This window comes from Lagopus leucura, unplaced genomic scaffold, assembly GCF_019238085.1.
Source record: "Lagopus leucura isolate 7727_CA_CO unplaced genomic scaffold, USGS_WTPT01 Super-Scaffold_100002, whole genome shotgun sequence".
Classification (NCBI taxonomy): Eukaryota; Metazoa; Chordata; class Aves; order Galliformes; family Phasianidae; genus Lagopus; species Lagopus leucura.
Window position 1 is genome coordinate 23,773,520 of NW_024962263.1, and position 26,934 is coordinate 23,800,453.

Here is a 26,934-nt window from a genome sequence, read left to right on the forward strand (position 1 = left end):
TCTTTTTTCTTTTTTCTTTTTTCTTTTTTCTTTTTTCTTTTTTCTTTTTTCTCTTTTTTCTTTTTTCTTTTTTCTTTTTTTCTTTTTTCTTTTTTCTTTTTTCTTTTTTCTTTTTTCTAATCATGTCCAGTTTGTTACAGATCTATGTATATTTTGTTCCATGGGATGCTCCATGATTTTACTCTTTCCCTTAGTAAAAAAGGGAAGTTGAGATACTTAGACAAATGGCATGCATGAACATTTAGAGAAGAGTGACAAATGCAGGAATATGAATTAACAAACACCAGCAGAAACGTGTCAGAACATTTAGAATTAGATAAACTGGGTACCACTGAAACAGTGCTGCAAGGTTGTGTTTGCCTGTTTAACCAAGGAAGACAGATGTTTAGTGAATAAAAAAATGTGTCTTTGTGGTAAAAAAGCAACTTGAGATGACAATATGTTTATAGTCAGAATGAAAGTCAGAGAAGTAGTGGCTTTTGTCTTTTCATCTTAAGACTTGTTGAAGCACTACGCTCCTGTTACAAGGAAGTCAACGCCAGTAGCATATGCTGCGCCTGACTGGTACTTGCACCACTCCAGTCCTCCAGCAACCAATGAGCCACGGTAGGTCTGCCAAGGTCCTGAATAACTTCTCATGTTCTCTCCTTGTCTGTGTTTCAGAATAATGTTGTCATAAAGTGATAGATTTCAATTGCTGCTACAAACGGTTGTTAAATCTGTCTGCAGGAACAGTATTTCCACTCTGCCTGATTATATGGTTCACAAAGAGTTTAATGATGACCATCATCGTAGTAATTATGAGACAAGAAGAGGGCCTTTTGATTTTGATACGAAAAGTGTTTGGCAACGAGATGCTGAGGACAAAGAAAACACAGAGAAAAAAAAGGTATGATGTGAATTGCTCTTTTTGCAGAGCTTGTGAAGATGCTTCTAACTGAACTTGTTAGTTCTTAGTGAAAAGAAGTTCCTGTCCACCATGGTTTCCATATTCCAGAAGAAATTTTTATGTTGCAGCTAGAGAATGACAATAAAACCACGTTGAAGTGCTACGGGTGTAACATATGAACCAGAAATGTGAATTTCACTTGCATTATATGGTGTGTATATTTAAGTGTGAATGAAAGGCAGGACTTAGTTTCTAATTTCATGTGTTTTGTTTCTCTGCACTTGATGAAGTTGAATGAAATTCTTGATCAGAGGTCTTGGGAGGAAGAAGGAAAAAGAAGGACGAAGAAGGAACAGAAAACTTATCTGAAAAAGCTCAAGTTAAGAAGTTCAAGTTAAGGAGAGAATCCTGAAAGAGTCCCCACTAGCTGCCTAGAAGTTTTATCCTATGCAAAATAACTGTAGGGCAAAGTATGCTTAGAACAGTTTTCTGTGGGGTTTTGTGCTGGAAACCTATCTGCCATCCTCCATCTTTCACCCTCCCCCTCTTGGCCATTTAGATGTTTAAGATTTCAGTTTTTATAAAATGATATGTAATTGTGGGTGCTTCAGTTACTGTAACCCTTTAGAATATATGGAAATACTTTTGATGTAGGTGAACAGCAGTAACTCTTTTCTACTTGAGTACAAGTGCAGACACTGGACATTTTACAAAAGTCTTTAACCTTTGCTGAGGCAAGTAATGAGTGCAGCTTCAGAATGATGTGTGCACAAACTAATTTGCTGATGCCTTTTGGGAAAACCTATTTTCAGTCAGCCTCAGAGCAGTGAAAACAGGAACTCACACTGCCATGGAAGCCTTACAGAGGATCAAAACAGGAAAAAGATTAAGTGCTCCCTTAAGAACCCATTATCTTCAGTGCTCTAGGAGTCAAATTTTGTAACAGTGTGTAGTTCATGTCCATGTGGGGACTGGTAGAAGGTCTGTTTCTCTTAGTGGTGGGGTTTGAGAAAGACTTTGAGGCCCAGTTTGATTCATATTCATGAGCATGAGAATTCCCATATGTTTTCTTTATCACTGAATACACAGTGAATAGATGTTACATATTCAGCTCAGATTCCAAATCTGTATAGGCCATGATGTATATTTTATAGTACTGTTTCGAAAGCAGAAATTGAATTTTGTCTAGAGTACAAAATCCTGAACCTTACCCTTGAAGTTCTCAAGACGTGAGATTCTACAGCACTTGCCTTAGCTTTAGCTCTCCCTTCATACCACTGTCTCTGAAATAGTTGTCCTGTTTCACAGGACCTTTTCTGTACCCTCCTAAGAAGTGCAATCCTATACCTTTATACATCACATGATTCTTCCTTCAAACTTACATCTCCTATTTCCTTTTGTTTAGGAAAGGTTTCTCTGACTCAGTGTTAAGAGCACTTTCCTGAAAAATCTTCAAGTGAGACACAGTGGAACTACTCCTATCAAATAGTCTTGATTTCTACTTTTCTGACTGTATATTTTCTATAATGAAAGGTTAGATTTTTCCAAAAACATCACAGACAGATTTCTAGGCAGTATTCAGTGTACATGTTTGACTAAGTGATGATATTGCAGTAAGAAACTACCTCAAGTAGTTAAGTGATATTGAGTGTCTAGACAACATATTTCAGTCCAGTCTGACTAAGTCTAAGAAGAGAGACTTAGGATGCAATCATGGAGAAAAATCCCAGAGGGAGTCTGTAGGGGCAAGTGCAGAAGCATTTAAACCTCCAAGGGTACTTGCTCTACTCAGTTTGCAAAACATTGTTCCCAAGCAGGCTCTTGCTCTGGAGATTTAAAGATTTATGTTATGTTCTTCTGAAGTGCTAGCATCTCTGCCAAATTGGAGAAGCATTATTTTGCTTTTGTACTATGTGAACTAATGTATGTGTGACCCAACAGAGAGGGCTGTGCATGGGTGGTAAATTAGTTGGAGAGGGCATCAAAGTTAGTGTCAAACAATTGTAACACAGCACTAGTAAGATCAGTATCTTGTGTCTGAAGTCATAACTTTCAGGCATTTTGCAATCAATAAAGGATTTTTGGTATTTCTTAAGGGATACATTTTCTGTAGGTTGAAAGGAGCGATCCTTTTCTGTAGCTGTTCAAGTCATGCAAGTAAGTAACCGTGCTTCTGATATAAGTAGGCTGAAAGTCATTGAGCGATTCCTGCTTTCAGTACTGTTTTCATCTTTTTAACTACTCTACCCTAAGTGTTTGGGAACTGCTGAGTCACAGTCTGAACCTCTGATTGATCACCTGAGGCGAGCAATGAGTCAGCCATGGGAGCACAGCTGAAGGCAATTTACCTATGCTGCTGGAAGGGGTGGAGCCTGGCTCCACCTCTCCTAGACCCATTTAAGAGCTGGCTACCAGTGGGGAAGGATCTCTTCTGGAGATCTCTGGTAGAGTTTTGTAAGTGAGCCCAGGATATGGGTAAGCTTTCTGTCTATTCTTTTTGTTATTGTAATCTGCTTTGCTTAGCTTTCTTGTCTATTACGTAGTTATAGCATCTTAATATTTATTGATTATTCACCTAAGCATTTGTTCTCATCTCTGTGTCTAGTTTGGTCCATGGCAAATTGCCTCATGTGCTGTTTCTGTAAAATGGAGACAAGCCTATGGATCTTTATTGGATGCTGTCTTTGAGTTCTGTAGGCATACACAGGTGTATGTGCCTTATCTATTAGTAGAAACAAACAGTACTAATAGAGCTTTCTGTTGTGCTTTTTTGCTTATGACCTTTTTACTAGAGCTGAGCTGAAGGAGCCTCTAGTTTCTGTAATAGACATTTCTTAGCCAAGCATTTAAGAAGCCTATCCCTGCAAAAAGTTGAAACCTATCTCATGGTTGATATGCAGCTGCAAAGGTTTGTTGAAGAATAAGGGGCTTTTAACTGTATCTAGGCTCACTTTGTGCAACTCCTGTTGACATTATTTTCTTCCAAGCAAAGGATAATGTGATCAAGTAATCCAGCTGTACACTTAGTATTTGGAATATAAAGCATTTTTGTTGTACTAAATCATAACCTTTAAATACAAATTTTGTGTTTACATTTTTGGTGTGTGCTGTCTAGGTCTTGTTTTTCCTCTGTGCTTCTCTGCTGCTCCTAACAAAGGACAGGTCTGAAGAACTGCAGTATGATGTTTCTTTACATAATGTTAGCCTTGACAAAGAATATAAATACACTTTTGAATTTGATTGTTATTGGAATTCACTGTCTTGAGTGAAGATGCTCTTTATCTTTCTTAATTTCCACCTTTATACATTAATATGTTTGGGTGGGAATACATACATATGTATATATGTGCTGTATTAAAAGCTTTCTCAGGTCAGCATTTTATCTCAAAGAAATTTAATCAAATGTAATGCGGGATTTTGTTCTTCATCACAGGAGCAAGGATTTCACTCAGGTACTATTAGCTTTCCGTGTTGGAAAGTAGTCACTGTTGTTCACCTACCACTCAAGCATGCCAAAAAAGTATTGAGATGAGGGTATTTCATTGTTTTTTCTCAGTGAAAACATTTACCTTTTTACAGTCCGATAGGACTGTAATTGCATCATGAGTTTCAAGTAGTATCACTTCAGTTTGTTCCCAATAAATCACAATTAGTGTTTCTGGAACGTGAAATTGGTAAATGTGTACATATAGCCTGTAAGATTAATACTTCCAGATCTGAAATAATGCAGTTTAATGGTGAATAGAAAACAGCAGTAGGTTTTCTTGAGCAGTAGGACAGTGTTTTTGAAATGTAAAGCAGAGATGCAGTGCTACAGCAGGTAAGCACATATGGCTTTTAAATGCAGTTGTAGGCAGCTGATTATTTTCGTTTTTTAATCTCCATGTTGGACAACAGACCCTGGTCTTCATCCCTCACTACACCTTTGACAGGTGTGCCAGTTCTTCAACTCTTTAAGTTTCAATGTAGTTGTCAGTTTGTTTGGCTGAAGTCTAGTAGTTCATCCACTAATTCTTTGTCAGATTTTGGAATTTCTCTTCTAGTAAAACTCTGGCTTGAATAAAGTCTGTAGGAACTTCATCATTGGCTGAACATGTTGGCTTATATTTACCTTCTGCTTTAAAATAAGTGGAACTGTCTGTCTTAGGCTCCACTTGTTCCCAGAAAAGAACAAAATCCACACTCGCCAAACATTTGTAGCTGCTTTAACTTCTTTTTAATGATGGCTTGTTTTTGGATCAGTTGTACTCAAACACTAATTTTTGACCTTTCCTAGCTAAAGCTACACATGGTCCTTAAAACATTTGTTGCGTGCTTATATCTGTTATGGCATTTTTTTTTCCTCATGTGTGCATTTAAGTTGTTTTGTAGTTGTACAGTCTTGAGGATTCCCCCTACACTCTTTATGCAATGAAGGAAGCTGTACAGTCTTTAAAAATGCTGATTTTTTTTCTTTCTTTCTCTTGAATCTCTGAATTTCTTAACCAGCTGTTAATTGAAAAATCCTAAGGAATTGTTGGGGAAATAGCATTAAATGCTTTTATTTGAGTGGGAAGTACGTTGACCCTTTGGCAGCTGTTTTAAATGCTGTTAGGAAAAAAAACAGCTTTGTGTGTTGTTAGTACAGTTTTAAGATTGTTATGTCCTTTAATATAACTCTTTTGACATCTCTTGTTTACTTTTATAATGGCTCCTTTTGTTAAATTAAGATTTCTCTAACACAGGTAAAGCTCCCAGCTATAAATGCTAAATATCCAAGCAGAACAGCAAATGTTTGTATGAACAAGGAGTTCAGTGGGAAAAATAAGCTTTCCTTTCCACCAATGTAAGTAGTGTGCTTATGAAATTCATTCATCTCCTAATCCTGAAACCATTTGTGCATTAACATTACTCTGAACTTGCAGAGAGTGGGGGGGTTTGTGTATGGCCTTTGTGAACCCATACTGCTACTAAACTTGCTGACTAGGACTGAACTAGTTTGATAAACACCTAAAGCAACAGGAGTTTAACTTGTATGGTAAAGCTATTGAAAATGTCTTTGCTTTAGATAAAGTAGGCATCAAGTTGTGTAGTAAAATATCTTCATGTAGTGCTCTTTTATTGCATTCAAAGTGATCTGTTCTTTAGTTGTTTATGCCAGTGAACAGATGCAAACTATAATGTATATTCCATGAACGTTGACTACAGGGATGCAGGTAGGACTACCATTTTTTTGAAATCATGTCAGCTAAACCCTAAGAGAAGGTCAGACACAGCAGAAATTCTTATAGCTGAGAATTTGCTCTATCAAAGTGTTATTGTGCTCTGTGTATCTTTTGTAGTTTCCAAGGAAATATGTTGGAGCATTACTTTTGGAGCAACCTACCGATATTTACCGTTAGTTACCTATCAGTTATGTAGGGCTATTCTGTGCAAAATAAATTTCCTTCCTAACTGTTTTGGTTTACTTATACTGCTATTTTCTTTTAACACATTTTGACTTACAGGCCTGCTCAGAGAAAAGGTGAAGCAATAAACTTTAGCAAATTAATCAGCAATGGTTATGGAACAGACTGGCTTCTGCAATATAGTGGATGTGGAAAAAAGATTCAAAATACATCAGAAGATAGCAAGAAGTCCCAAGGTAAAATTACTGAAAGCTTGCTCTTCTAAAATGAGTTGGGATTTGAAGGCAACATCCATAGGTAGCCAGAATAATTGCAGTCTCTCCCTTTGAATAAGGTGAGACTTAGTGAGTCACCCGGCTTGACTTATGATAGTACCCTATGGCCAGCTTAGGAAACATGCCCTCCTGTTTGTTATCAGGAAAGGTGGGTGCTTTAATGTATTTTTTTACTCTGCTGTTGTAAAAGCATGTTCTGTTCCAATCCGAGGGCTTCCATTTGGCATATTTTTGTAAAATCCTGGAGAGACATCTATCTTCCTGCTTAAAGTTAAGCAGACAGTAAAACAGTTGCTATTTGTTGTGAGTAGTGCTTGGCCCTACTTTTTTTCTGAAAACCTTGTTACAGTTTGTCATCAATACATCTGTTTATGAAATAGATCACTTTTTATAATTCATAAAAACAACTGTATCCACATGATTAAATAACTTGGCATTCCAATGGTTTTATTGGATTAAAAAATCATCTGGTGCTTATTTATTATCATGCACAATAGAAGTAGCTATGAAGTACTTCTCTTCCAAAACAGATGGAAATAAAGGCTAAAGGGTAAAATAGTCCTCCTTCTTGAAAACCTGTTGCTTATGCTTGTGTATGAACTATGGATTCGTGGCTTTCTTGAACTTGATATGTCTGTGTGGAAGGCTTTAGTGATCAGGGAGTTTAGTTTCTTTGACACTTGGAGCTCTCTGAATAAACTTTTTGTCTTCCATTCATATTAAAAATAATACATTTGCAGTAATTTTGCTTAATATGTAAATGTAAATATGTATGTAAAATTACATATATCGCACCTCAAATACTATGTTCAGTTTTGGGCTTTTCACTGCAAGAATACACTGAGTTTCTAGAATGTGTTCAGAGAAGAGCAGTGCAGCTGGTGAAGGGGCTGGAAAACAAGACATGACAAGAAACAAAAGGAACAGAGGTTGCTTAGTATGGAGAAGAGGCTGAGGGGGACTCTTACTCTCAGCAACTACCTGAAAGAAAGCTGTAGTGAGGTGTGTGTTGGCCTCTTTTCTCAGGTGGTGAGTGCTAGGACTCAAGGAAACAGCCTAAAGTTTGTGCCAGAGGAGCACTAATTTTTTTTTTTTTTTTTTCATGGGGAGGATGGTTAGAGACTGGCTGCCCAAATGGGTGGTGGAGTCACTGTCTCTGGAAGTACTTAAGAAAAGTGTAGTTGTGGTGCTTAGGGGCTTGGTTTAGTGCTGCACTTGGTAGTGTTACACAATCGTTGGACTTCATGATCTCAGAGGTCTTTTCCAAGCTAGATAATTCTATGATTCTATATTTCTTTGTGCTACTGTTTAGAAGAAAAGCTGCTACAAAACTAGGGGATGAAGTCAGATCTCAGTCTGGACCTGACATTGGGTATTTAACCTGAGAAGCTGCTTTTTGGTTTTGATGTTATTCTCTTCATGCCTTCAGGTGTGCACTGAAGGAAGTGCTTTTAATTTCTTCACACCTGAGTACTTTTATCTGCTTATTTGAAGTAATCAATAGCATGAGCATGTTGCAGTTCACATTTGAGGTGAAGTTTTTTCTGTTGTCTGTCTCATAGTATACATCCAAGACACATCAGACAGGAGAGATAAAACACTGTATACAGAAATCTGTAACTTGTGTTGTGTTATAGTTTTGCATCATACTGCAGACTTTGCATGTAGCTTGTCTATATTCTTGGGTTAAAGTACAGAAATCTGTGTATTTTGATGTGTGAAAGTGAATGTTAGCTGACCTTTTTATTCTTAAGGTTGAAGTTATCAAAAGTACTTTAATCTGTTTTTATTGCAGATTCAGAGCCATCACAGTCTGAATCAGCACCTACAAGCGATGAATTGAAGCCACAGTTTCAGGAGTGTAAACAGTAATTAGAAAGGCTATTGGGGAAAGTAAGGTATTATATAGCTTATGATAAAGTCCACTATTTACATCTTTGCTTGATTACTTCTATCTTACTAGCTTACATTTATAGTTGAACTCATTTCTGATTGTAGTTCAGCTGAATTATAACACTGATTAACATCATTGTGCTCAATTACAGCAAACTTTAAAGAAAAGCTGCCAGTACATATACCTGGATTTTTTTTTTATTTATATAAAAACTGAAGTTCTCTTCTATACCAGACTTGTTGGCATTTCCTATTGAAGACTAATATTGAAGGAGATGCATCAGTAGGCTAAAAGTGGCATGGGCTAAGTTACACATTTATACATTCAGCCTTTTAAGTTAAAAATAAATATTTATCCTGAATTCTGAATGCAACAAATGTATTATATGCTAGATACTTTTCTTTACTCAAAGCAATAAAACAATTTGTACTTTGAAAAACAATGTATCCAAATTATTTAAGGCTTCTGAAATATGCATATGGACATGTTAACACCTGTTCTTTTGTGTGCTTGAACTAGAACATAACCTCAAATTCTATGAAAAATTAAATGCTTTATAATAAAAACTGTTAGGAAGCTGATCCAGTTTCAGTGAGATTTTTTTGCTTATGCTATGAAAAGTAAAGTTTTTCATAAATGAAATTGTACTTTTATGTTTGAGTGCACTCATCACATTGTACACCTCTGAATCCGAGAGGTGAATATTTTAAAATGTTTTACTGAAATTACATTTATTTGAACAGTGCATAGAATAGATCAGTTTGGTTGGGAGGAAAGCATGCTACTGAAAGCATTGTTCAAATTCCTTGAGTGCTAACAGGCATGGGACATCAACCCTTGGGAAGCTTGTTTGTGTTTGACCACCTTCTCAGTAAAGATGCTTTTCCTCATGTTCAGTTGGAACCCCTCTGGCACAACTTTGTGCTGTTTTGTGCCTCCTTCTGTTGGTGACCAGTGAGGGCAGACCAACACTTCCTTTTCCACTTCTCCTACTCATGAAGTTGTAAAAACCAGTGAGGTTGTCTCTCAGCCTTCTTTTCTCCAGACAAACCCAATGTCCTCATGCACTCCTCATGGGATGTGGCTTTCAGCCTTTTCATGAGTGTTGCACTGCTCTGCATGCTTCCAAGGACCTTAATATTCTTTTTACACTGTGGAGCCCAGAGGTGCACACAGTACTCAAGGTGAAGCCACACCAATACTTAAGAAAGGAAAAAAACATGTGAAAATGGCTTAACACACAGTTACTTGGCTGGTTGGCAAAATTTTCCAAATGTAAAAAGAAAAAGTTTAAGTAACATGAAGCTTCATCTGAGATGGGGAAATAAAATAAATGCAATTTTAAGTTAGTTTTAACTTAAAAAAAAAATTGTGAAGTGGATTGTGTGCAGATATGTTGAAACCTTTAATTTTAGTCTTGTAGCAGTCTTTAATGTAATTTTCTAGGCTGCAGTACCAGGGGATGTCAGAGCTGGAGCTTATTGTGTTGAAACCTTACCAGTAGGAAAACTCTCTTGTCATTATAGAAGGGCACTAAGGAATAAGCCTGTGTGAAGAAACTGGATGCATAACAGGCAAATTGTTAATACCCTTGGGATTTCAGTTATATATATTTCCTCACAAAAGACAATTGCCAATAGTTGCTTAATACTCTGGGAAAAATAAGCACCATTTAATTATTTTTCTTCAGAATTGAGTCATATGAATATACTTAATCAAGCAATTCAGTTGTGTTCACTTAATGCAGCCTTTGGTTACTTCTTTTATTTTTATCACCTATAAAAATGTATTATGAAGTTGGGCTTCTTGTTCCCACCAATGATAAACTGCAACATTAAAAAGAATACAGCTTGAGAAATGTAGCATAACTTTGTGAACTGTCAGCAGTATTACTGCTTTTCAGTCATACTTTGATATTCCAGTTCTAGGAGAAACTTTTTTTACAGATACTGCTTTCAGTTAGTAGAAATGCTGTACTGCTTAAAAATGTAAAATAAAGGAGAAATGGGAAGATGATTAAACTCTTTCGTTAAACTGCTTAACAGTGAGGCAGCAAAATCTTTTCTAACTCTCATCAGTTGAGTAAGAAATTTTATTTCTTAAAAAAAATACTGAATTTGTTTCAATTTTATTTCTTTAGAAAGCTTTCTGTAAGGTGGTTAGTACAAATTCACTTCAAGTTGGAGACCGTAATGTCATGGAGAAATAAGAGCATGGGTATTTAAAGGTATTGACAAATTTATAGATCTCCTGATCATGTGAACTTAAAGATACTTGCTGAATCAAAGCCTGCAAAATCAGTTCCATAAAATAAGAATTCCTGTGAGAGTGTTCATAACTCCGGTACTGCTGACTTGAAGATTCCAACCATCCTTTTCTTTGGTATGGTCTCTTTTTCTTGTTAGGTCTGTACAAAGTTCCCTAAAATAATTTTATTGCCTTGCGTAGTTTGATGTATAATCCCTCTTCGCTAATCTTGAATGAATGTCCTCTGTATTGGAGTTCTTGTCCACAATTGTCCATGTTTGGTGTCTATTAGGGTGGTGAGGCGCTGGTACAGCTACCCATACAAGCTGTGGTGCCCTATCTGTGGAAGTGCTCCAGGCCAGGTTGGATGGGGCCCTGGGCAGCTGAGCTGGTGGCTGGCAGCCCTGCCCATGGCACATGGTTGGGGCTGGGTGATCTTCAAGGAGCCACTCTGTGGTTCTGTGACTTTTAAATTTTTTTTTTTTTTTAAAGAACTTGTTAGAGGCAGAACAGCCAAGATCCTAACTTGGTAACTCAGCGCTGTTCAAGTGCTTTACTGTAATTGTGTTCTTAGTAGTTTGTGTTTTGGTGGTTTTTCTTTTAAAAGTGTAAGCCATATCTTATTTTAATGATCTCTTCTTATCTTGCATCCCATTAGGTATTGCCCAGAGAACATTCCTCAAATTCTCAGAAGTTTCCTTAGTGTGCTGTTAATGTATACACAGCTTTCCTTAGTCAGGCCAAGGAGGAGTTTGCTATGCACAGTCAGCCAACTGAATCTTCACAGATCAGTTTGAATACTGTGAGTTAAAATATTAACAACTTGAAGTGCTGTTGGAGACTAAGATTTCTTCTTATAAAAGCAGGTGGCAAGCCCTGGAATTTGTTTGCACATTCAGAGTAATGGAAAGCTGCAGCAACAACAAAATTCACATGTTCTTCAATAAGCATCAAATAAAAGTAGTGTAACAAATCAGAAAGTTCCGGATGAATTCACAGGTGGAGAAGTTTTCTCAAGTTCACCTTATTTCACTAATCATGTTATTTTGTTTGCTTTACAGTCAATACAATCACACAATGGCTAAGTTTTCGAAGTCATCAGCAGTTGCATTTAATAGCAATGGAAGTTATTAGTTCTGGAAGGGCTTTCAGAGAGCTGCTGATGTAAAAAGCTGGGCACTCACTCACAAAAATCTAGCATTGCTTGTTTTAAATGCTGGAACATTTACTTAGCTGCATTGTGCTTCATCTTTGAGCTGAATATCTTTAAGTGACATAATTTCATTTTTTTCATACTGATTGCTTTGCAAGACCTAAAATATAACAGAAGTGCAATTTCATTTTATGAATTACATCCAAGTGTATTGAATATGTGAATACTTATAATTCCAGATTAAGATTTAAAAATAATTTGGCAGTTTAGATACGTGAAGAATAACTTTCCTTTTACGTGCAGCCACTTAACTGTAGGAACATCTAAAGGCTGTTCTCATTGTAAAGTGACTGAATATATGCATCATTTTATTTCTTCCATCTTTTTAGACTAGTTTATATTTAAACCCATTTATTTTGTACCGCAATGAAAAAAATGAAAAATTGAATTGGTTCATTCATTTCTTAAGCATCTGTAGTGTCACTGATTTCAGCATATCTGTTTCTTGAAAACTTGTGTCTGCATTGAACGTGCAGATTTCAGTTGAAAAAGATGTAGAATTAATCCTGTAGAATTAAACCTGTCATAAGTGTTAAAGGCAGAGGCACAGCCAGTATTATCTCTGTTCCTCTGTTTACTGTTAACATAGTTTTTAGAAGCTCTTTTTGCTGTCCAAAACTGTACTGACCAGCTTCAACTCTTATGTAGCTTAGTCTAGGCTGCACAGATTTTCTCCTTACAATGGCAGATGGCATCTCCATAGTCTTCTGACCTTGCTGTCAGCAGTCATACACTTTCTTATTCTACTTAAGTTCTAGAAGAACCCTATTCTTCCAGGCTAGCCTTCTGTCCTGCATACTTGTCTTCCAACCCTTTGGAATTGCCTGTTCCTGTGCTCTCAAGAGGTTGTAATTAAAAAGTGAGAAGCACTAATGGGCCCCAATGCCTTCAAAAGCTGTTTCCCAGGGGACCTCATTAACTAGTTCCCTGAGCAACCTGAAATCTGCTTTCCTTATATCCAGAGCTGAAGTTTTGGTGGCAGTTTTTGTCCTATCTCCAAAGATTTAAAAATCAGCTGCTTCATGATCGCTATGACTAAGGCTTTCTACAGTCGCTGCTCCATCCGTGAGACCCTTTCTCTTTACAAGTAACAAACCTCTATAGGTTACTCCGAAAGTAATTCCTCCTGTTTATTTCTGTGGAAAATATAACAGATAGAAAGAGCACTATTTTATAGAGCAAATTCTCAGCAAAACAGAACACAGTATCCACCATTAACTATGCATTTTCATCAGTGGTGATCAAGAGCATGCATGCTGCTGTTGTAAAATTCTGCACCAGTGGAAGTGACCTGCTGTTGCCACTGTTGAAATGCACCTCCTACCACTTCATTGTAATCACATCCACTGTTTGTTCTCCGTAAACATTCAGCAAGTGTCAGTGAATGTCAGTGGGTGCTATTTTTTCTTCATGGAGGAATTTGATGACACACCTATGCTCCATATGCACTTCCTTGTCAGACACCATTCTATCAGAATGGCCTCTCTGTTGCCATCTGTCACACAGCAATAAAATATAATATTGGCAGGAAAGTTCAACCTCTACTGCCATACCATCAATATGTGCCTCTTACATTGCAGGGCAACCCCTTAAATGGGAGGCATTACTTTCAGAGCAGTTTCTCATAAGAACAAGGGTGGTTTGGTCTAGAAATCTTGCATAGTTCCTTAAAGAATAATTCATCAGTGTTGTCATCCTTGCTGGGCGGTCCACAGTAGACTTGCCCAGTGACATCTGCTTTATTTGCTTGTCCCTTAATCCTTAACCAGCGGCTCTCAACTGTGTCATCACCAACTACGAGCTCTGTAACCAGCTCCTTCCTCACACAGCACCAGCCCCTGCCTTGCCTGTCCCTGCTGAAGGCCAAGAATGACACACAAGTCATCCATCATGATATGGGACTTTTCCCACCAGGTTTCACTTATGCCAATGATGTTGTTGGGACTGAGCCAAGGCTTCTACCTCCTCTTGCTTGTTCCTCATGCTATGTGCATTCATGTAGAAACATTTCAAATTTGTTGTATCCAGCACCTTGTGGAACAGACTGAAGGATCTCACTGTCACATTCTTGAAGTTCGGCATGTCATCCCATAGCTTATCACTGCTGAGCCTAGTTTTATACTTTTGCCTCTTCAAATCTAGTTTAAAGCCCCAGTAACTTCTGTGCAAGAATCCTTTCCCCCTTCTGAGAAAGGTACATCCAGTCAGGTCCCTGCAGACCTGGTGTTGCATAGACTATCCTGTGAAGGAAAAAACCTCAAATTCTGTTAGTTACACTAGCGTCAAAGCCACACATGTATCAGCTGGGTCTGCCTGTTCATTACTGTTCTCTTCTACTGAAAGGGCAAAGGAAAATACTACCCACCCCCCATTGCTTTAGACATTTGCCCCATGGCCCCAAACTCCCTTTGGATTGCCCTGGGACTTCTTGCTACCTCATTTGCTGACATGGAAAACTAATTATAGTCAGAGGGCTGTACTAGGCTAGTGAGTTTTCTAGTGATATCTCTTACCTGGGCCCCAGGGAGGCAGCAAACTTCCCTGTGGGTTTGGTCTGGTCAGCATATCAAGCCTTCTATTCTCCTCAGAAGGGAGATGCCCATGACAACAACCCTTCTTTTCTTCGTGACAGAGGTGGCTGTGTTTTAGGGGACAGGCTGACTTGCCCTGGGTGACTCCTTCAGCCTGGATGGACCTTCATCTACATCACTGTTTGCCTGTCCATCAAGTTCCTGAACCTCATATCTGTTGTATAAGGGCATCTCAGAGGGTTGGGTAGGCAGGAAGGGGATTCACCTGCTGCCCTGAGCAGAAACCTATCTTTACCTTCTGTCTTTTCTTCTACCTGCTTTTGTCTCCCCCTGTATCTCAAGTTCCCTCCTTCTACCGGGTGATAAGAGGCCAGGGAGTCCCTTGTTTCCTGCATCATGGTTGGACGCATCACTACCACATCTTAGAGCTGGTGCTCTTCACAGTATTTTTATCACAGGACTGAGTGCACCTTCAGCAGGTTTGCTGGTGACACCAAGCTGAGTGGTGCAGCTGACACAACAGAAGGAAGGGATGCTACCTAAAGGTACCTGGACATGCTTGAAATGTGGGCCCACATGAACATAATGCAGTTCAACAAGACCAAGTGCAAGGTGTTGCACTTGGGTTGAGGCAATCCCAGATATGAGTACAGGCTGGGAGAAGAATCTAATTGGGAGCAGACCTGTGGAAATGAACTTGGGGGTTCTGGTGAATGAAAAGCTGGGCATGAGCCCACAGTGTGCACCTGCAGTCTGGAAGGCCAACTGGGCTGTGCCAAAAGGGGGTGGGAGGGGGAAGGGGGGCAGCTGGGAGAGGGAGGGGATTGTCCCCACTGTGCTCTGCCCTTGTGAGGTTCCATCTCGAGTATTGCATCCAGGTCTGGGGCCTCAGAACAAGAAATGGAACAGAATGTGAGTCCAGAGGAGGGCCGTAAGGATGGTCAGAGAGCTGGAGCATCTCTCTTATGAAGAAAGGCTGAGGGAGCTGTGCTGAACCCGCAGCCTCGAGGCAGAGAGTCGAAGCTGCCGGACACCTCGGCCACCGCCGCACACCTCTCAGCCGGCCCCGAATCCAGCTAAGCCGGCACGCAGGGAGTTAACCGCGCCCGGTGCCGCGCTCCTTCGGGGCGGGGCGGCTCAGCCCAGCAGTGCTGCCGCTGCCGGGAGGCGGCACGGCTGGGTCTGTGGGAGCGCTCCGAGTGGTGTTCGCTGCCCCGTGGCGCCCAGGTGAGATCGCCGCACGAGGGGGCGGCACAGGCGGGTGCGGGGTCCGCGCGTCCCAGTGGAGCGAGCGCGGTGCTCCGCTGCGGCCGCCCCCATTGCGCCGCCGTAAGGATGCCGGGCCGGTGCTGAGCGGGGTTGTGAGCGTTCCCTCCGTCTCGTGCGGAGGTGAACGTATGAAAGAGTTTATTGTTTTAAATGAGGGAGATTTATCATCCTTTATGAATTGTAATACATTTCCTTTATTCGGTGGCTTTTAACGCGCCGCCTTCAGTTTTCTCTCACGCGGTTCTTTCTCGACTCTTTCCAAATGCATCCCTTTTGTAATTCTGTTGCAGAACCGGGTGGTTTCCGTTTCGTCGTAGTTCCTCCGTGCGATCGGTCCCTTTGTAAGGAGTGGGAGGAGGAAGGCTTTGTCACTCGGATCTTCCTGGAAAGGGCATCCCCTGATAGAGCTAGCTTTGCACGTAGTCACTGCTGAAAATGATAGCAGATCATCTTGTTTATTTATGCATTTATTTCGTGTAGGTTAGGGTAATGGATTAGAAAAGGGGATGAGCGAGGGATAGGAGCGCTGTTATTTCTGGGAACTCGTGTTTGGTCACCTTTACTCTGCAGGAGGCACAGATAGAAGTGCTTTTAGGGTTACGAGGAGGAGCTTCGGGAGGAGGAGATGATGAGTAAGAGGTTCCCTGGAACTCGTGTTTTAGGCGTATGACAGTTAGAGAGGAGCTGCGGGGACCGGCCAGAGCCTTCAGAGGAACAGACAGAGCCCCCACAAGGGCCTCTCTCCGGCAGTAAGGCAGGTGCTGCTGGACAACAGAAGCAGTGGTGAGGTGGGGATTGTTTCAGGAGGAGGGCGGGGGGGGAGGGGGGGTGCTTATCCATGTAAACAGCGGGTGCTCATTTTGCCAGAGTTCTAAAAGCTATAGTGTGGTGGAATTGGTTTTTTCTTTGTTTTTGTTTTAGTATTTGTGACAGTGTTTTCTATGTAGGGGGTTTCTATCAGTGTTAATGTTAAAGATGAGACTGTTCTAATGCATTTATAGCAAATTATTTTAAAATATAATTCTAGGTTCAAGAATACATGGCTCCCGGTGTCTCGAATGAGAAGAAAATGGAAGATGAACAGTCTTCAAGGTGAGATTGAGAAATTTCTTTTCATGTCCAAGTTCACTCTTACTTTCCTTCCCAAACTTTAAAATTCATTACACAGCTGTTTAATGGAAGATGAAATGTTATAGGAATACTGACTGTAACATCAAGTATCTACAAAGAGAGCTTTTCTGGAAAACCATTTTCATGTGAAATTTTTCAGGCATAGATGATGCTGTGATGGCTTTTAATCCGGTGAGCTGTTGAAATGCTGACTTTGGTTGCTGCCTGTAAGTTGACCTGCAGCCTGAAGAGACAGAACAAAAATTTCCACCTGTTTGTCTCATCCTTTATCTCATTTTAGTAAAGCCGTATGTGTGTGTTTAGCCCTCAGATATTCATGTTCTCATGAAACCCCCAGAATTATAGGTGCCTTGAGCAGTGTGAGGGAATAAACTGTCTGCTCCATTGAGCTCAAGATTTTTATCAGGCAAACTTTGCCTTAACTGTAAATGCAGGGCATTGGCTCCATATGCAGATAGCAATATGCTTACTTTTATTGCCCATTACTCCAGGGTCCAAGTCTGCAATTAGATTTGGATGGGCAGATAACAAGCACATGTCAGTTACAGCATTTAAATGCAATGAGACTGTGGGGTGAGGAGTGCTGCTGAAGGATAGGAGATGAAAGAGGTGGAAAGCAGACACAGCTGAGGAAGGAAGCTCTAGTTGGGCAGGGCAGGAAGACAGCAGTGCTGGTACAAACCACTTGAGTTTCACAGCCTTCTAATAGGGGCCTCGCCTTTTTCCAGTTTATTTCCTGGAGAGAAGCTTTTACTGCTGGTGTTCTCATAAAGAAGGAAATATATTTTACATGTCCAAGAACGAACTGCAAAGTGATTTCAGGTTATATCCTCTTTATATCTAATAGCCATTACTATCAGGATCAGCCCAGCCAGCTATTTGCTCTGCATTAGCGATCCAGTTGGTTTTGGCAGAGAGTCCCACGAAACAGCTCTGAGAAGGCAGCCTGGGAATTCTGCTTGAGGGAGCTGGCAGTCTCCTGGGTGATGTGCACTGTGCCGAAGTGCCATAACCTGCTCTTTGTTTCTCCTGGTCTCACCATACCAAAATTCTTTCCGTAGGCAGGAGTTGAGCTGGGTGGAAGGAGAAGAGCTGCTCACCGTGTCAGACTGCTCTTTCAGTTACTGAAAAGCATTAAGCAGTGGTGAGCAGAAGCAAAGTGAGTGGGTTGGGGTGCCTTATGTTGGTTGTAATAGCTGCTGATGAACTGATGGTAACATTAGAGAAGGACTTTCAAAAGTAAGTGATAGAGCACTGGGTTTTTAACTACTTTCTTTGCTTTTTAAGGAACAATTCAGTGAACTCAGCATGGGCATATAGGCAGTTTTAGGCTTCTTAAGGTAACAACAGATCCTGCATAGAATTGGTAGATAAAGATGTAGGTCCAACAGGAAAGTACTAGAGGCATTAGAAGACAGGATAACCTAAAACATCTAACATCCAAATAACACAGACACTTGCATTTAGGCTTCAGAGTTTTTCCTGGAAAGTCTTTATTCTTATTTTTTATTTTTTATTTTTCATAAACTCCAGAGAAACTCTTTCATTTGTCTCCTCTGACAAACTAGTCCAAATTTGCTGAGCCACGCTGTGTCTGCAGTAAGCATTCATTAGGCTGTTAAGTCATCTTCTTTTGTCTGGAAGATACTTTATTCTTTATTTCATCTCTCAAAAACTGCTTTGAACTATTGATTGGTATTTCACTTCAGCTTGTTATTATTGACTCATATTTCCTACCTGTTTCAGCTGAGCAGTAAACATGGAATACAGAGAGAAGGAAGATGTTTTATGAGTCATTTAGCTTGCTTAGTTCACCACCAAATTTTCCATGAAGGCAGTCCCACACACTAACTAGTTCATTTTTCTCTCATTGCTTTGGTATTTCCTGGTTTTCCAAAAGTTGTCTTTTTTAGGTGTATCACTTCCTTACAAGAAGCAACTTAAGAGGAAATGAATTCTTTTTACTTTTCCTTCCCTCTCTTCTTGTACTGTATTTCCCTTCCTTTTTTTTTTTTTTTTTTAATTTTTTAATTTTTTAATTTTTTATTTCTTTCTTTGCTTCATATTTTCATTTGCTTCTTTCCTGGACTATTCAGTTTCTCTGCACTCTCTTTGCTGATTTCAGGACATAGGTTATTTTCTCCTGGCTGGATGACAGAGTAAACAGTGAGGCAAACTGCCAAAAATTGTGTTTGGGCCTGTCTGTAAAGCCCAACTCTTCCCACCTGTCCCAGGTAGCTAGGAGGGTCTTTCAAAACACAGAGGTCAAGTTTGCTTTTCGGCTTTGTTGTATACTGTCTGTGTACTAAAGTGATCTATTGAATATCCCCTGGTCTTGTTCCCATTGCTCTGCTCACCTCCAAGCCCCACCCTGGGTCACAGCTTTGATATTGTTCAAGGTAAAGGTTGCACTGTTGTAAATGTTTTCCTCTGCCTGTGTTTTTGTTCAGCACTTGCATCCTGTGCAATGAATGGAATGCTTACTATCAGGTGTGACTTATTACATGATAGAAGGATTGTGATTACATGATTACATGATTACAAAATTTAGGATTTCCTTAACATAATCTGTATGGAACCAAGATCAGGTAGTGTAGGCAGGCTTAGATGTGGCATTTCCCAACTTTTACTGCCCGACTTTGCAAAATTAGGATCTGTTTGATGTGTTTTTATATATTTTATATGTTCCACCATGCTGCTGTCCTGACAGAGAAAATTCTATCCATCTGTGCAACCCTCACCTGGAAAAAATGAAAGAAGACATCCTATACCATTTTGCTCTTGGGACCGGTACCCATGATTTTCCTGCACTGTTTGGAGACGTAAAGGTAAGAAGCTGCATTTCATTCAGCAAGCTTAAAGCTTTTCTGCAGAAGGAAAAAGTAGAGCTGTCTAAATAAAATTAAACAAGGCAGCATATTGCCAGTTGAGGGAGGAATGGAAAGGGGATAAGACTTGCAGGTTGTTGGTTTTTTTTTTTACTATCCATATCAGTTATAATAGTTTCTGATTGTCTTTTTTCAGGAAGTAAAAGACAAATATTGCAGTCTCTATTTAAGTAGAGAAATCCATTTTTGAGGCCTTGAAGTCAAAATCTGTATTTTACTAGTTTAATCAGGTTGAAGGCCTTTGAGTTCTGTATTGAATTTTTTTGGGGTATACTTTTTCTTAATGGCTTTTTAGCATGATTGAGTACGTCTATGAGTAGCTTTGTGTTAAGGTGCCAGCATACTCTTGTTTACCTCTGCATGAATCATCCAATCAATTTTTGTTTTGTTGGATGCCATCCGCACCAGTTTGTGTGTGTAGGAGGAAGTCCTTCACGGATGAAAGCTTTTATTGCCTACATAGCTGAAGAACTTGGACTTGGGAGCCCTGGTGGTGACTACCCCAACATCTGTGCGGGAACTGACCGTTATGCCATGTACAAAGTGGGACCCGTTCTGTCAGTCAGTGTAAGTGACCTTTAGGAAACAGAATGTAAAAATGTCCATCCAGATACTACATGTACGTCAGATATTGAACATGATTTAGTGATGCTGTTCAAAGTAGAAAATACGAAGCATGTTTCTTTTAAACGCTTTTGATGAAGTCCACTTTTTATGTGTTTTCATCCATGTTCACAGTAGTCCTGTTGGCTATTCAAGAGTTTCTGTTTATCCCTTTCTTGTAAAAGGGCTTGTCTCCGAGACACTGATTCTTTTCTTGCCTTCTTTTCCCTCAGTGTAACCCTGAGGTGTTGCAAAGCCTTAGAAATGTTTTGAGCGGAATCACTGCTGTCTCATCCCTGTTTTTTATCCTGAATAATGGAATCATCACTTGATATATGTGGGACACTGGAAAAAATGCATCTATTGCACATTCCTACAGTGACATTTTCAAGTGTGCTAACATAGTTTACGATGGGCATTCCATGAGAGTTATGCCACCAACTTGTGTATGCATTCTAAAAATTTGCACCTTTAATTTGTAGATGCACTTACACACTTGAATTGCAATAGCATAACTGTAATATCATTCTCACCCTTTCCCTTGACATCATCATACAAGCTGAATGGACTTGCATTTGAACTTTGTGACTAAATAAACAATGGTTGTGTTTTGAAAAATTTGAGCTTAATTAGTCACTAGCATTTCAAGTCGGTAAAAAGAGGCTTTTTTACCATGTTTAAGAAAAAAATCCGTGGTAAAGTAAACTTATTGTAAGCATAGGAAAGGATACTGATTATATTTTCAAGAGCATAAATATTTTATGAGTCAAGATTATTAGAAATACCGAACTTCATCTATAGTCCACAGATTCAGTGGGAGTCCTTGTGTTTACTGTTCAAAAGTTTTTCAGTGGGCCCATGAGTGTTTTTTGATGGTGAGTTAAGTGGCATTTGGAAAAAGTATCAAGAAGGAGATAACACCTAACTCCTTCCATGTATATTTTTCATTGTCTTTGTGAATGTCGAACATGAATTTCTGCTTTCATTTCAGCACGGTATGGGCATACCTTCTATTTCAATCATGTTGCACGAGCTGATCAAAATGTTGTATCATGCCAAGTGTTCCAACATAACCATTATTCGCATTGGCACCTCGGGTGGAATAGGTATTTCCCCTCTTGATTTCCTTTTTTCTTCAAACCAAAGCATTTGGCATCTCTGTTGGAGAGCAAAGTATTTCTCCCCAAGTGATTTGTGTTCAGAACAGATTTCCACAGCAGGTTGTCTGAGTACATTTAATCATATAATAGAATCACAGAGTGGCTTGGGTTGAAAGGGACCTCAAAGCCCACCCAGCTCCAACCCCATGCCATGAGCAGGGCTGCCACCCACCAGCTCAGCTGTCCAGGGCCCCATCCGACCTGGCCTTGAGTGCCTTCAGGGATGGGGCATCACAGCTTGTATGGGCAGCTGTGCCAGCGCTTTACTGCCCACTGAGTAAAAAAGTTTTCCCTAACATCTTTCCTCTTTTAGCTTAAAACTGTAATATTTCTTTTATTTCCTGGGTCCTAATGTCCTTCCATTTCAAAACAATAAATAATTTTAATAGAAAAGGAGGTATCTACCTCTCTAGATAGATAAAATGCACTTACAAGATCTGACAGAGGGAGAAGGACATTCCTGTATTGTATAAAATAGCAAAAATAAGAAAGAATATACAATGAAAAAGTCAAGATTTCATTTTTTCCCAAATATATTTGCAATAATAAACTGACGCGGTGAGGCACACACACACACAAAAAATATCTCTTTGTGATTTCAGGGGTAAAATTATCACTTTTAAAAGAAACAGGATTGGGTGAAGATGTGTGTTTCTGTCTGTGGAAACTAAGCATTACGTGTATCTGTTATTGAAACTGCATCTGTTTCTTCCCACTGCAGGTCTGGAGCCAGGCTCAGTGGTTATAACCAGGCAGTCTGTAGATGCCACCTTCAAACCTCAGTTTGAACAGGTTGTCCTGGGAAAAACTATAATTCGCAGCACAAATCTAGATGAAGAGCTGGCTAAAGAGCTGCTGCAGTGCAGTAAAGAAATCAATCAGTTCAATACTGTCATTGGAAACACTATGTGCACTTTGGATTTCTATGAAGGTATGACTGCAACAGACTAGCAGAAGTATGGATTGACATACAGACATCAGGTGCTTCTCTGGTCTCTCAAATATGTTAACAAAATCTTTCAAATCTCATGAGAATGGGTTGAAGACAGCAACTAATCCTGCTTTTCAGGCAGTTACTGGGTGTGTGACAAAGGGTGCTATGTGCAGAGGGACACATGCACATAGTCCCCAAGATGGATCAGAAGCAAACAGTGTCAGCTTGTGCATTTATTCAGACCAATTGCAGAGACAGGCTGCACTGAAAAAAGGAGTCAGGAATGTTTTCGATACAGATAGCAGGAGCTGAAAAGAGGCTTAAGGGTGTGAATTTCAGAATACGCCTCCTGAAAACAAATGGATAGTAAAGTACCGTGTCATTTAATTATGCTGTATGTGATGTGCTGCCAGCTTACCTGTAGGTGTTAATCTCAAATAATCTGAATAAATTTTAATTTCCAAAGAATGGTATTGCACAGAATTGAGGGGTTTAGAAGGGACCTTTGGAGCTCACCTAGTCTAACCCCCCTTAACAAAGCAGGTTCCCTACAGGAAAGTGTCCAGGTGGGTTTTTAATATCTTGAGAGAAGGATACTCCACAACCTCTCTGAGGAGATTGTTCCATCACACCCACAGTAAAGAAGTTCTTGCTCATGTTCGGATGGAACATTCTAGGTTCCAGTTTGTGCCCTTTGTCCCTTACTCTGTTGCTGGGCACTGCTGAAAAGTCCAGACTGAACAGTCCCAGCTCTCTCAGCCTTTCCTCATAAGGGAGATGCTCCACGCTCCTTATCATCCTTGTAACTCTCCACTGCTCTCTCTCTAGAAGTTGCCTAAGAATTAGTATTAACTATTTAACAGAAGATACTCCCAATCTCTAACCATTTGAAGCTAGTATCAGGAAGGCATTTTCAGGCCTGGTGGTTTTTCTTGACAATGATTGTATACAGGAAAAAGTGCTGTACTTCCATACAGCTTAAAGCAGATGTAGTTTGCTGTGAAATTTGGACATGTGCCCCATGTGGGGAAAGCCACTTGATGTATTTTTCTGTTTGTGAGTTTGAAAGTTTAAGCTGGAGAAAACCAGTAAAGTTATTGTGAGTCACATTATAAAAAATGCAAGTAATACTTAGAAGCTCTAGCAGTAACTGAGAGTCACTTTTGTCTTATTTGTCTTTGGGGATGGAGGAAAATGTTAGTAAAATCTAGACACTGTGGATGGGAAATTGCAATAAATGGGTATTTTAGAAATTTAACTTGGTTTTTGACTTCTTGTATTTCCACAAAATGGCTTTGCAGGACAGGGCAGGTTGGATGGTGCGATCTGCTTGTATAATGAAGAAGAAAAACTGCAATATTTGAAGGAAGCTTATGATTCTGGCGTCAGAAACATTGAGATGGAATCTTCTGTCTTTGCTGCCATGTGCAATCTCAGCGGTGTCAGAGGTAAACTAACTTAAAGTTGCTTTAATCCAACATCAGAATTTTTTCTTCAGTGCAGGAGAATTCAGGTAAAAATTATCAATGGGGTACTGACATATCTTCTGCATAATATACCACCTGCATGAAACAGCTCTGGTTGTAGAACTGTTACTATGATTGCTTGATTTAGTCCCATATATTCAAAATTTGTGCAAACTTCTCATAGTTCTCGTATACTTCAATTCTGATCAACTGCTATTCTACCCATTGGCAAGCGCATAAGTCATAAAAGCACTTTACCCTGTAGCACTGATTTGTTTTCCTCAGCTAGGTTTTGAAGTTAGCTGGAAGCAACTGGTTAATTTAATCAACCAGATGGTTTTAAAATGTATAGTGCTAAAATCACTGTCTACACTTTTATATAGATTTGAAAGCAGATTTTGTGTAGACTTACGGCTGTAATTCTTAAACAGTTACAGATTTTTGGTAGCATCATAAATCTTTCCTAATTATAAAGTGAGATTTTTTTTTTTTTACACAAGCTAATTAATTTTCAGTAAATTACAGGAAAAAAGAATAATTGTAGTGTTCTTATGTTTATTCAAATGTTTATGATTTTTAGACTGTCTGAGTACCAGAGTGCCATATCTAACTAGAATGTCTTTTCATTTCTAGCTGCTGTAGTGTGTGTCACTCTCCTGAATCGGCTCGAAGGGGACCAGATCAGCAGCTCACACGATATACTTGTGGAGTATCAGCAGAGACCACAGAAATTAGTGGGATATTTTATTAAGAAAAGTCTTGGGAAAGTATGACGTGTCTGTCTTTGGTTTTTAGAAACAGAAGGCTTTTGCACAGCGGAAGTCGTGGTCACGACCTCCGTGCATTAAAGGTTCTTTGCCTCAGAATAGCTTTCAGCATTCCATGTACATGTGGAAGTTAATCATTTGTGTCAGTGTGCTTTGGGAACTGAGTGTGCTGAATGTGCTTCAGTTAAGATTAGTTTAGTTATTGTTGCTGGGATTTAAGATTCCCTTTTCTGAGTGGAAAGTGGATCTGTTGTGAAGGAGAAGCTTGCTGTGACATATGAAAAAGCTTCATTTATCCCTGCTGCTAAAGAAAAAGTAGGAAGAAAACAAAGTACTTTTTTGGAAAGTACTTGCAAACCACCAAATTAAAATTAATTTAAGAATGTTAATACCTTCCTTGTTGTTTTTTAAAAAATATATAAAGTTATATAAATTATAACAGCTGCCTTTGTTGTTTCACTTTGTAAAGAAAACTTAGAGTGAATGCACTTTGTTTTTTCCAGACATTGACAAATAAACAGTGTTGTTTTCATATGGTGATATTTCAGTAAATTGCAAAGTGTGAGACTGGATTTCCTCAGACTTACGGATTTGACACTGAGCTGTTGGATGTCTGTACTTGCTAAATACCGATCCAGCAACATCATTTGTATCTCATTTAAACTACACCGTTGGGTGAATACCCACGGAGCACTTTTACTGTAGTCATTTTGCATGGAAGAACATAAAATCTTTTGCTGAATTGTTGCTCCTGCAGCCTGAAGGCAAAGTTAGAGGCATTCAGGAGATGCACAACATCTTCACAGGACTGCATGATGCGGTTCATTTTCTTCCTCCCACTTCGTTTGTTTTTAAATTTTTTTTCATTAACACTTAACACTCACTCTTGCAGTTGTTTCCAGTTCTGAAAAACTGGAGAATAACTATTGACTGCAAGTGCCACCGAAAATGTCTGCATATTTCTTCTGCTGTCATTAGCCTAGTTTGTTTTAGTGCAGGTAGTTTTTGTTTTTCATTTTTATTTTTAAAATCGTAGTCATTTCTTTGCTGCTGCAGTTGAAGTATGTGATCAAATAAAGAACAATGTGTTTCTCTCTCTCTCTACTGCCATGAATAGCCCATTCTAGTAGGGGTCACAGGTCAAGAGACTCAACTCAGAACAGTTGTCCCTAATATCAGCATGGAACCAATAGCCAACAGGTACCATAAGGGAAAGTTAAAAAGGACTTTGAAGAGAGAGTTCATGGGAGCATATAAACAGGAGGGGGAATGGCTGTTTACATGGGGGGATGTGATAGGAATGGTTTTAAATTGAGACAGGGGAAGTTTAGGTTAGCTATTTGGAGGAAGTTGTTCACACAGAGGGTGGTGATGCACTGGAACAGGTTGCCCAAGGAGGTTGTGGATGCCCCATCTCTGGAGGCATTCAAGGCCAGGCTGGATGTGGCTCTGGGCAGCCTGATCCAGTGGTTGGTGACCCTGCACATAGCAGGGGGATGAAACTAGATGATCATTGTGGTCTTTTTCAACCCAGACCATTCTATGATTCTATGATCTTATGATTCTATATATTTAGCTAATGTAGGTTTTATTTTGGTGACAATAGTCTACAACCCTCTGAGAGCACGAGAGTTAGATCAGAAAGGGAGTGATGCAGCAGTAGGCATGTTCACTGAGACAAAAACTGGAAGAATTTGTTCAATTCATCAAAAATGGAAGGGAGGTCTATTGCAAATTGGAAACTGCAAACAATGACTAATGTCCTTACATTTTATAACTTTTTAACTGGGAACATATTGGGAATGGACAGTGGAAAAGATGAAAACGGTGTTGTCATTGTTTTCTTTTTAATTCGAACATGCTTTAAATACCTTTGATTTATTTATTCTCCTTATTCTGAAAATTCACTTTCTTGTTTTATGTTCAGGATAAGCAATGAAGGTAAGCTTTTCAGAAAATGTTTTTTTTTTTTTTTTCCCTCCTCTAAGTTCAGGAGGTGTTTTGGGTGAAACGGAATCTCCACATTTTGTTAGAACTGTTTCTCTCTTAAAAAAATAATTGTGTAGCTTTACCCAGTGCTTGCCTGTGCTTTGCAGGAAGTGAGATATGTGACAAAGAGCAGCCTTGCTCTTTAACCTCCAATTCCCAGAACAGTAGGAAGGAAATAAGAAGAGTGCTTTAAGAAGAAACATGCTGCACTCTAGGCTGAAGCAGTGGTGCCTACGCAGAGTTGAATGGTGTGGGTTTGGAAGAAAGAACTCCTAGAAAACTTCAGCCATG

General features: G+C 39.4%; 2 protein-coding genes across 9 annotated transcripts in view; both read left to right on the plus strand.

Annotated features, from left to right (window-relative positions):
• Positions 1-9,026, plus strand: part of CUNH7orf57 (chromosome unknown C7orf57 homolog) — an 11,515-nt gene extending 2,489 nt beyond the window's left edge. For both annotated transcript variants that reach the window (XM_042869895.1, XM_042869894.1), the window contains exons 4-8: positions 498-606; positions 730-889; positions 5,614-5,714; positions 6,376-6,512; positions 8,347-9,026. In XM_042869895.1, coding sequence (XP_042725829.1) covers positions 498-606; positions 730-889; positions 5,614-5,714; positions 6,376-6,512; positions 8,347-8,423 — 584 coding nt within the window. In that variant the 3' untranslated portion in view covers positions 8,424-9,026. The remainder of the gene's footprint in view (positions 1-497; positions 607-729; positions 890-5,613; positions 5,715-6,375; positions 6,513-8,346) is intronic.
• A 6,559-nt stretch (positions 9,027-15,585) lies between these two features.
• Positions 15,586-25,186, plus strand: UPP1 (uridine phosphorylase 1). 7 transcript variants are annotated; one of them, XM_042870097.1, is made up of 9 exons: positions 15,598-15,663; positions 16,368-16,488; positions 16,733-16,797; positions 19,547-19,664; positions 20,133-20,291; positions 21,319-21,433; positions 22,209-22,418; positions 23,723-23,869; positions 24,521-25,186. In XM_042870097.1, exons 3-9 carry the CDS (start codon positions 16,745-16,747, stop codon positions 24,658-24,660), a joined length of 942 nt encoding a protein of 313 aa, XP_042726031.1. In that variant the 5' UTR covers positions 15,598-15,663; positions 16,368-16,488; positions 16,733-16,744; the 3' UTR covers positions 24,661-25,186. The 7 variants fall into 7 exon arrangements, with proteins under 7 accessions (XP_042726032.1, XP_042726031.1, XP_042726035.1 ...); XM_042870098.1 differs by lacking the exon at positions 16,368-16,488 and having other exon boundaries at positions 15,586-15,663; XM_042870101.1 differs by lacking the exons at positions 15,598-15,663; positions 16,368-16,488 and adding an exon at positions 16,028-16,046.
• The last annotated feature ends 1,748 nt before the right edge of the window (positions 25,187-26,934 follow it).